Source organism: Acomys russatus, chromosome 3 (genome assembly GCF_903995435.1).
Source record: "Acomys russatus chromosome 3, mAcoRus1.1, whole genome shotgun sequence".
NCBI lineage: Eukaryota > Metazoa > Chordata > Mammalia > Rodentia > Muridae > Acomys > Acomys russatus.
Genome location: NC_067139.1, coordinates 62,738,354 through 62,748,776, shown reverse-complemented (window position 1 = coordinate 62,748,776; position 10,423 = coordinate 62,738,354). Strand labels below are relative to the sequence as shown.

The window sequence follows — 10,423 nt, the reverse complement described above, 5'->3', positions numbered from 1 at the left end:
TTTTTGTGGGTTTGTGTGTGTGTGTGTGTGTGTGTGTGTGTGTGTGTGTGTGTGTGTGTGTGTGAATGTGCCCATGTGACTGTATATGCATGTCTGTGTAAGCTCCTGAAATAGAAACTTAGTGGTGGGGATTCAGACAGACTTGCTATTATTTGAGAAAGGGAGGAGTAATTTATCTAAGTTAGTTATAGCTGGGAGAGGAGGACTGGACTGTGGAGATGTTTCAAGTCCATTTTACAGATATAGACTGCTACCCCAGCTCTGCTTCTCCCATGGGAGAAGCTTAGCCAGAGCATGTGGGTGCAAAGCAGAATCTTGGTCATCAGAAAGTGTGCAAGAAACATCCTTCTCACAAGATAGCTCCAGTGAGACAGCTTGTTTAATTGAGGGTAACGAAGGCTATTTAAGCCTCTGTGGTAGAGGCTTTCAGGGTGAGTTTACATCATTGGCCAGGGGCCAAGGTGCTTGGAATGCTTTATTTGCATGAAGAGGAATTCCAGTACTGGACATGACCTTATAAGGAGAGAGGAAGTTTAACTTGTAACCTGGTTACCAGGCTGTGTGACCACCTCAAGGGTGCCAGAGGTGGGGGTGGTAAGGGTACATGCGCAGGGACATTCAGGCCCAGGGCAGGGAGGGGATGGTCCTACTTCTGCTGGTCTCAAGATGAGATTTTGGGGGTTTGGACACAAGTCTACCCCACTCCGGCTCCAGCATGGCTCTCCTCATTGCACAGCTCCCAGGCCCTATAATATACCTGGGTTGCTTTGCTCAGGTTACCCTGTTGCTGCTGTTGCCTCTGCATTCTCAGCGTACTGGCGAATATGATGTCCAATGCTAGAGGCAGCCCCTATTGAAAGCTGTGATCTAGAAAGGATGTTGAGGTGATCCGCTTCATCCTGGCAGCACACAGTATGAGGAGAGGGACTTGGGGACCTGGAATCACACAGGAGGGGACTGTGTTTGCATTTTTTTGGTTATTTGTTTGTTTGTTTGTTTGCCATAGCAGCTGTGCAAAAGCTTTTGTCAAAGGAGAGTGTGTTGAGGCTTCCTTCTCCTGCACTTTGGACAACTTCTGTATTTTAACTCTCTTAAAAAGCTGATGGTGATTTTATCTCTTTGGGGACTTCTGGAAGAAAGGGGCAGGTTGGGTATATGTGCTTTGTGCTCCCTGCACAGGGAGGAAGAAGGCAGCGAGATGAGGAAGTTGCCCAACAAAGCCCGGAGGACAGTATGTAAGGACCCTGGTCCCTTTCTAGGTCAGTCTGGCTCAGGGTAACTTTTTCCTGTGATGAAAAGCTCTAGAAAGCTGGTGCAGCCAGCACTGTGCTGCTGCCAGCCTGGTTCTGCCATTACTGTGCACGGAGATGGTTAGATTCTGTTTCTCAGTTTTAGAACCAGATGGCCAGGCCAATGGAGATAGGGCAGTGCTGAAGACGTCCCCCAAAGAGCTGATGGTGTTGCCTTCTATGTGCCTCCCTCACAGTAGGTTGTTCCCTCTAAACCGTGGCACCTCCAGGGCATGGCCCGAGGCCAGCTCATATGCAGATGCCTAGTGGTCTGGCACAAGTAGACAGCTGACGTGGGTAGGGGAGTAATGAGTGAGGTTAGTTGTGGGATGAGTCAAGAGTGAGCGAGTTGGTGAGTAGAGATGAGGGAGACTGAAGTTCTAGGCAGGAATAAGGCCAAGTGGACAGTGGGCTGTGTCTCTGCATGATGCAAGGGCCAGGCCCAGCCCCACCTCCACCCTGCCAAGTGTTCCTCCAGCCCTCTGGCCACTTGCGCTCATAGAAGCTCCTGCCCCTCAATACCTGAAGTGGCCTAGCACACGTGACAACAAGAATTAAAATCATCATGCCAAGCAGCAGGGAAAACTGTCCTTATGCAGGGTGTAAACATGTCAGAGTTGTCAGGGAAGCCAGGCTGGCAGGTGACACTCTTTATACTCTGCTAATCTGGTAGTGGCTGCCCTGGTGCTGACAGATGCAGGCATGGGGCTGAGCCACTGGTGCCACTGGGTGGTAGCCTCTGTGTGTGTTTGCTGACACGTATGCACATGTGAGCGTGTACTCTGTTGACATTGTCCCTGATAGAGTCCTGGAGGCACAACCCTCAGAGTTGGGTTGGGGTTGTCACTTCTAGAACTGTCACGGTGCACCTTTGGCTAACTCAGCAGAGAAGAAATTTCTTTAAAAAAAATATTTTATTTAATTTTAATTTATGTGCGTTGGTGTGAGGGTGTCAGATCTTGGAGTTACAGACAGTTGTGAGCTGCCATGTGGTTGCTGGGAATTGAACCTGGGTCCTTTGGAAGAGCAGGCAGTGCTCTTAACCACTGAGCCATCTCTCCAGCCCCCAAGAGAAGGAATTTCTTGGGTTATGGGGCAGAGTAGGTCTCATTGTCAGAGGGATGGCTGGGGACCTGAAAGACAGGAACTGGGTAGCAGTAGACAACCCCACTAGCAGGAGCAGGTTGGAAACTGCACTTGGCTGGGAAGATGTTGGGCCACATCCACCATCAGACATCCGCTCTGTTGCTCTAAAGGGGCAATAGTCTGCTGCACCCTGCCATGGCTACCCTGCCACTTGTAGTGTGGCCCTTCTAAAGCTTGCCTTGTGTGACTCAGGTGAGGTGAAAGTGAGGTCTCCCTGAAACAGTCCTGGAACGTCCTCACAACAGAAGGCCGCCCTTCTTCCCCCTATCCCTGGCTTAAATATCAAACCCCTGACTCCCAAGGGACTATCCAGGAAGCACTCCCTATCAGCAACCAGAGCCTGGGTTGGGGGTGAGGATGTGTAAAACAAAGCAGTGGCCAGCTGTGTGATCTCAGCCAGAGCAGGGTCCACAGTGAAAGGCAACTTGGTCATACATGGCTTGGATGGGAGTAGGGGTGGGGGAAAGCAGGGACAAGGAATCTAAGAAGATTGGTCCAGAGGGATCAGAAGACAAGTGAGAGCAGGAGGGAGATGTGCTGTGGAGAAAGAGGCTGCTGCTTTAGGAGACAGGAGCGGGAAGGAATGCCATAAGGAACCACGATATGGATGCATGACCCTTCCACCTGCCACCACCTGATGCTGTGGCTTCTGCAGTCTGTGGACCCTGAGCGAGGGCCGGACACAGAGCTCCTGGGGCCAGAGCTGATGGCACGTGGCTTCCTCTCTGCAGGGTCAGCTTGTTGGTAGGTGTCTAGGATCCCCCATTCTCTTCCCCCTCCCTATCACTCCAGCTGTCATGGTTCTGAGCCAGGCCCAGTGAATTGCAGTGCCAGTTGACTTCTGTGGGACCATGGCATAGTCTGGTGCCACTGCTCCAGGGATCTTTCGGGCAGACACCTGTCTCCACCTGCCGCTGGAGTCTTCAGCTGTCAGGCCTCATCTTTTCTGTCTTTTGTCCTCAGATAACACTGCTCTCCCTGAACAAACATCAAAGGAAGGCCAGGAAAAGCAGGCTTGTCTGGAATCAGTTTACAAGGGACACTGAATGACCCATGCCAGTCTCACTGTCTGTTGCTTTCTCTTTTTTTGCAGACACCAGTGGTCAAGTGCATCCAGTCCACGCTTCATCAGGACTTTTCTGTTTCATATTTCCTCCTGGGTGCAGGGACCAGTCCTCTGGAACCCTAAGCCCCTATAGATTAATGGCTTCTGGAGCATCTACCTTGCTTAGCCTGTCAGGCCCCATTGATCACATGACTGAGGGCAAAGGTCCTTCTCTGAGCCCTTCAGTTGAGAAGAGATGGAGACTCATGGAACCCAAGCCAATCCAGCCAGGGCTGCTCAAGAAAACGGATCTCCTGGACTCTGAAACTGCCACAGGTAAGAGTCGCCAAAGTGCAGCCTGTAGTGAACTGAGTCTGTCAACAGCACTGAGCAAGCCTCGACTGGACAGGCCTCTGGCCTGCAAGGCGTACATGGAGCAGAGGCAGAATATCTTCACAGAGCTGTCATGTCTCCAGGAGAGGCCAGGGGGCAATCAGGCTCAGAAGAGGAAGGCAGAGGACCTAGAAGGCCAGCTTGGTGCTCAGCAGCTGCCCTTGGGTCTTGCCAGAGCCTCAGTGGATGGCACAGTGTGCTCAGTATGGCCAGGTGCAGCCAGGAGTGAGCAGAAAAGTGCTTTCCGCAAGCCAGCCAAGCGCCCAGCAGAGAAACCTAGGCGCTCCTCCATGTTTCTGGCTGGTGGAGGTGCGGAGGGCCCATGGGAGCTCTCGGGACTTGTTGCCACTGTGGACATCCCATGTTGGGCTCAGCTGTCGACTTTCAAGCTCATGGGTGATTTCTGGAAATTACACACATTGTCACAGAACATTCTACTCTGTAGTGCTTTCCAGGGAGTTCCCACGCCATGGCTGGAGCACCCCCAGGTGCAAGCACCCACATCCTCAGCGCCTTCTGCCACGGCCTCTCGGGCTCTCTTGCCACCCACACTCTCCTCCCTGGGCTTGTCTACTCAGAACTGGTGTGCAAAGTGCAACCTAGCCTTTCGTCTGACGGCTGACCTGGTCTTCCACATGCGGTCCCATCACAAAAGGGAGTACACAAGCCCCGATCCACGTTCTAAGAAGCGACGAGAGGAAGTTCTCACTTGCCCTGTTTGCCGTGAGCATTTCCGGGAACGTCACCATCTTTCCAGGCACATGACTTCCCACAGTTAGCAGGTGGCTGTGGAGGAAACCGATGGCCATAGTATCCAATGCGCAGTGGCGAGGCAGAGGCACAGGTGACTCCTAGCCTGGGCTGAGAAAGTTGTCGCATGTGTCTTCAAGGCTGTTCCCTTTATTTCCCAGAGATGAACGTCTCAGTTATCTGTCAGATGTCTCAGCCCTTGTGATGCGATTTCCTTGGAAGTCATGCATTAAAATGATGAACTTCACTCATGGGACAGCAGGACTCATGGGCCAGGGCCAGGGCCAGGGCCAGGGCTGCTCCTTCTCTGTCCCTAGAGCTCTGCATGCAAGAGCAAGAGGACAGCATCCTTGGCTTTATTGGGAAGCAAGTGTGCATATAATTTGGGCTCTTTTACCTGTGAGCCATGGCCTTGGACGTGTTCCTTTAACTTACTGATGCTCAGTTTTCTTGTTTTTAACATGCTGTGTTAGAGGGGGGATGTCGTCAGAGTGCAGAGGAAGATGTGCGGTTAGTGGCCACCCATTCCCTGGTAGAATGTAAGCACTGAGCATATGCAGTTCATAGTCACTGCTTGCCCCAGCCAGCTACATACATTATTCATGAAATGTTAGGGGGTGAAGAATCACTGTGCTTCTCTGCCATGAGGACTGCAGCAAGGCTGGGCATGAACTTGGCTTGGTGGACATAGCTCAGGCTGCGTTCAAGCCGATGCCCTTTTCCTACTGGGTCATTACGCTGGACATAGTGAAGCCAGGGGCACAAAGTGGCAGCCAAAATGCCCGGATAGATTCCCAGCCTCGGCCCGGGTCACAAGCCTAACCTTCCCGGGGCCAGTGTAAATCCAGGCCTAAACTGACCAAGAGGAAAAGTGGCCTGGCTGAAACTGTAACCAGGGAGTTGGGGCTAGAAATGCAGTCCCCCCTGGTCTATGGTCTTCACACTGTGACTATGTGAGAAGAGAGAAACAGCATACATCGTCTATTCTGGGTGATCTCTGGGTGCCACCCTTCCTTGTGGTCCCGAGGAGGGCAGGAAAGAGCAACTGGCTGTTATTCAGAATGAGGTCCCCAGGAGGCACTTTACATCCTATCATTTCGCCCCCACAAAACTATAGGCCATAGAAAGCGAATTCTCATCCTACCGCAGAAGAGTTTAAATTTGAAAAGGTTAACAGCTTTCCCAAGGCCACTACTCAGGAGCATTGGTGGAAGAACAGATTCCCATGATGCCCAGATCTGAGCTCATGTCTTGTCCCGCCTGCTGTATGAATGCTTAGCTTAGCACAGTCATTGAGCATACTGAGTGACTCAAGAATTGCAACTTAGAGACCGGTCTCCTTAAGTTCAGTTTCAACTTAATCTTGCTACTTGTACACAGAGGCATACACACACATGCGCGTGCGCGCACGCACACACACACACACACACACACACACACACACACACACACACTACTCTTCTCTTGAGCACGTTCCTCCATCCTGTACACTAAATAGTATAAAGTATGCCTATAATTCATAGCACACTCTACTGTTGTCATCGTTAGAACAAAAGGGAGGTTTAGCTCTTTTCATAGCCTAGAACAACACTGACACACAGCAGGCACTCAACAGATATCTGTTGAAAGAAAGAATAGATTAGTAAGTTAATAAATGAAGGATCTACCCAACTCAGGCTTTGCTCCTGACGACCTTGAATTGGCTCGGGAAACAGGAGGTGGCGTCCGTGAAAAACATGTACCCACTTACCTCATTCTATCTCTTTGAAAGGAGAATGGTCCTGTCATAAGATACTGATGATGCTTAGAACCAACGCTGACACAAGTTGCTTTGCAGCCATATTTATAAGCTCAAAGGTGTTTAGGAACTCTTGAATTAGAATTTGTTAGTGAGAGCATCCCTCAAAATAAGCATTCTGGGCTCCTAGGCTTTCTCTGGAAGCCAGATCCCCTCTCATGTCTTCCTCCTTCCTGTACCTTGTTCTTCCTTTAAACCATGGCTTCCCAAGTTACCTCTTTCATAAGAAAATAGTCTGGATATTTTTCCCCCCTCTGAGGACACAGATAAAAGGAACAATCTCTGAACCAGAAAATGGCCCTCACAAGACATTACGCCTACTGCTGCCACCTCTCCTGTTTACTCCAGAACCGTGAGCAATAAATTCCTGTTGTTATAAGCCACCCAGTCTATGACATTTTGTTACAGCAGCCCAAAGAGAGCAGGCAGCCACCTTCTACACCGAGCTCAATCACTGCTTCTAGCGGTGTTAAAACACAGTGGTTAACTGCTTGCTGACCCGAGTTGGGTCCCGGCACCCAGGTCACTGTCACAACTGCCTGTAACTCCAGCTCCAGGGAATCTGATGACCTCTTGTGGTCTCAGGAGGTGCCTGCACACATATGGCACAACACATAAATAAAAAATAGTTCTTGGGCTGGGCGTGGGGGCGCATGCCTTTAATTCCAGGACTTGGGAGGCAGAGGCAGTCTGGTGTACAAAGTGAGTCTAGGACAGCCCAAGGCTACACAGAGAGAAACTTTGTCTCAAAAACCAAAAACCAAAACCAAAACAAAAATTATTCTTGGGAAAATTAAGGTGTTCAAGGAGTCCTTAGGGCAAGGGTTATGGCGGCGTTCAAGGAGTCCTTAGGGGAAGGGTTATGGCTCAGTAGGACAGTGCTGGCGTAGCATGTGTGAGACCCAAGATTCCACCTCCACCATTGCCCAAAAGAAAAAAGAGTTTGAAGATGAGGCTGAAATAAAACATTCTGAATTCAGATCAATTTACTAGCCAAGGCCTTTACCACTAACTCATACCCTGAACACCTATAGTGCTGAGTTTAGACCATCAGAGAGGTTTTCCTTTTATTGGTATCTTGGAAACAATTAAAAGCATTATAGTGCTAGGTCCTAATTCTCAACTTGTCACAGATTCCTGGATCTTTAGGTCAGGGATCCTAAGCGCAAATGTCTGTATGTTTAGAAAAAAACAAAAAACAAAACAAAACAAAACAACAACAACAACAACAACAAAAAACAAATGTAGGTGAAGGTGTTAGAGAGCAGATGTGGTGGTGGCACACCTTGGTGGCAGGTCTTGTCATGAGCTTGGGTGGGGTACCCTGGGGAAAGCCTCCTCACAGGTAGACTGGAATACAGACTATAAGGGAATAGAAAACCAGGAATTAGCTATCAACTAACTCAGCTGCCATTTAAACACAGGTGCCTTCCTGTGCTGACCTGGAGGAAGGTTTCCTGGAGCAGGATTGGAGGCTGGTATGTCTGCCTTCCTTTTGCTGCATTCTGATGACATGAATGAAATGGACAGCATGGCAGGACTTGTTGAACCCTGTTAGTGTGGAGGACGAAGGAACCATCAGTTGGTGCCTCCAGCTCGATGGGCTTCTAGCCAGCCTGACCCCTGTCTCCTCATCATGGCTTCCATCCCTGCGAGTTCTGGAAGAGACTTGCTACTCAGGATCAAAGCACAAAATTCCAACTCCAGCCTCCTTCATCTCCCTGGGAAGGTATGGCGCCCCTTGGTGGCACCTGTAAGCCGTTTCTCCAGACAGAGATTTCAGACATGCCCATCATTTTTCACAACTTTTGTTTTTGCTTTTGTTGTTTTAACAAGTCATGAGGTGGATATGAATCTCATAGGACACTCTCCCCCCCACACACCTCCCCCCCCCCAATGAAGGAAGTCATCCTGTAATGTGATATGACCTAAGCTACCTCCTAGGAGAGAATGTTTAGAAATCGGTTTTGTATCAGGGATGGGAAGAAAAAAGGAGGAGGCTTTAAATTTAGCTTCACCTCTTTGATCCGTCTGTGTTTTCCAGGGCTGGAGGCAGGGGAATTCTGGTGTCTGGTCCCTTGTTATTCTATGCTCTCGGATTAAAAGGCTATTTTAAGCACCAGCTGAAGAGTGGGTCAGCAAAGCAGAGCCAAGCTCTGAAGGCCAGCTGGCGGCTGCTAAATCCCATGGATACCAGTAGGTGGTAGATAACCGTCCTCCTGTGGGAATTTGAAGGCGAGCTTCCTGGCCTAGGAGTGGGATTTAGTATGTCCAGCTTCCTTTTGTGGCATTCTGGTAACGTGGGGACCTTGGGCGTAGAAGAATGAGTGAGACAGGAGATGGGTCCGGGGCCTCTCTGATGTTTTGGCCTAGCCTCAAGATAGAGCTTCTGGATCCTGTCGGGACCTCCATATTCTCTCTTCACTTTCCTTGTCTAATGGAAATGTGGTCCCTGGTGCCTCCTGTTCTAGGCAGTTCACACTCCAGGAACACTTTGGAGGTCAAGGTCTCCTTTCCGTTCTTTTGCTGATCAGCAGCATCTGGGCCCGGAAGCCTAGCGTACACAGTGCCATGGCCTGTCTTGTCCACCCTGGCCCTGTTGGTCAGCTCCTGGCCAGAGCAAAGCCTGCCAGCTCCCTGAGCCCTTCTCTGAAGCTCCTTGTTCTGCATCCATTCCTTGCACTGTCCCAGGGAAAGGGAGGCAGACATGAAGAAGGCAGTGGGGTAGCACTGTCTGCGTTCCTCTTCGGTACCCAAAGGTCTACAATTTGGCTGCCCAAAGTGTAGGCTGCACTTTGATAGAGAGTAACAGAAGCCCCTTAGGTATGTCTCGCTCCAGAGCCAGTTTGGAGTCCTTCCAGGCCTCTTATCATTCGCCCTGAAGGTGGGGGGAATGCCTGGACCCTTAGGACCAGTGGGTTACCTCAGGGGCACTCTAGCACCCTGGACCTGAGGTCAGGCATCTTGCCCTAACCCTTTTTGCTTAGCCGTAGGCTATTTCTCCATCTGGTCTGGGGTAGGGGACAGGTAAATCTGACCCTGAGAGGAATGTCGTCAGAGAACAATGCCCTTCGAAGGGTGAAGTCAACCCCTTGCAGCCTATAGGTGAAGCAGGAAAAGATGGACTTAGTGTTCAGACACCAAGCTGAGGCTTCTAGACTAGGGAGAGGTTGAGATGTTGCCAAGAGTGGAGTAATATTAGATATTAACTCATCAGACGCTGATGTCTGTGTGGCAGAGAGGCCTGGACAAGAGAAGGTGGCGTCTGGATGTCTGTAAGTAAGTTGGGGTCAGAAGCTGCCTTAGGTCAGGTATGGCCAGGGAGTATGGTGGTAATAACCCGAGATATGGACACAGAGTTTCTGGAATGTGTGTGTGTGTGTGTGTGTGTGTGTGTGTGTGTGTGTGTGTGTGTGTTGCTCTCTTTTGTCTTTTACTCTAGTCTTCTCTCCAAGCAGGTCCCGTGAGAAGATCACATACAGGAAGGCTGGTTTGTTTTGCTATGCAGAACATATTAGTTTCCTTCAACTTCAAGTCCTCTTCCCAGACCCAGGCCCAAGGAATACTGGGATTGTCAGGCAGACGGATCTGGGTTTGGGTCCTACCTCCCCATGCACCAGAAGCTCCAGGTTGTGCTAGAGTGTGAGAGAAAACAGTCTGGCTGACGGATGCAGAAAGGGGATTTGGGAAGGAGCCTAGATTGTGCCCGGTCTCAGAACAGCAACCTGAGAGATCTGGCTGGATACTTGGGAGAAAAGTATAGGTGGCTTAGTCAGGACCACAGAGGAAGGCACACCTGGGAGCGGCCTCCTGACGACGCTGCTTCTGTCAGTCTGCTGCTGCCTGCTTGGCATCTGGCAGGATGCAGACACCTAGACTCTCTGATCACTTGTTCTGGATTTAGCCTTTACCTAGGATTCCCCTAACCAACCGAAGTAGAGCCTTTCCCCACTATCAGGAAGATGGGCTTCCAAAGTATCAATTTTGCCATAGAAAAGTGAT

The 10,423-nt window shown here is 50.3% G+C and overlaps 1 protein-coding gene across 1 annotated transcript; it reads left to right on the top strand.

The window, feature by feature from the left end:
• Nucleotides 1-3,531: 3,531 nt before the first annotated feature.
• Nucleotides 3,532-4,795, top strand: Znf488 (zinc finger protein 488). Its single transcript, XM_051143294.1, has one exon. It carries the CDS (start codon nucleotides 3,639-3,641, stop codon nucleotides 4,650-4,652), a length of 1,014 nt encoding a protein of 337 aa, XP_050999251.1. The 5' UTR covers nucleotides 3,532-3,638; the 3' UTR covers nucleotides 4,653-4,795.
• The last annotated feature ends 5,628 nt before the right edge of the window (nucleotides 4,796-10,423 follow it).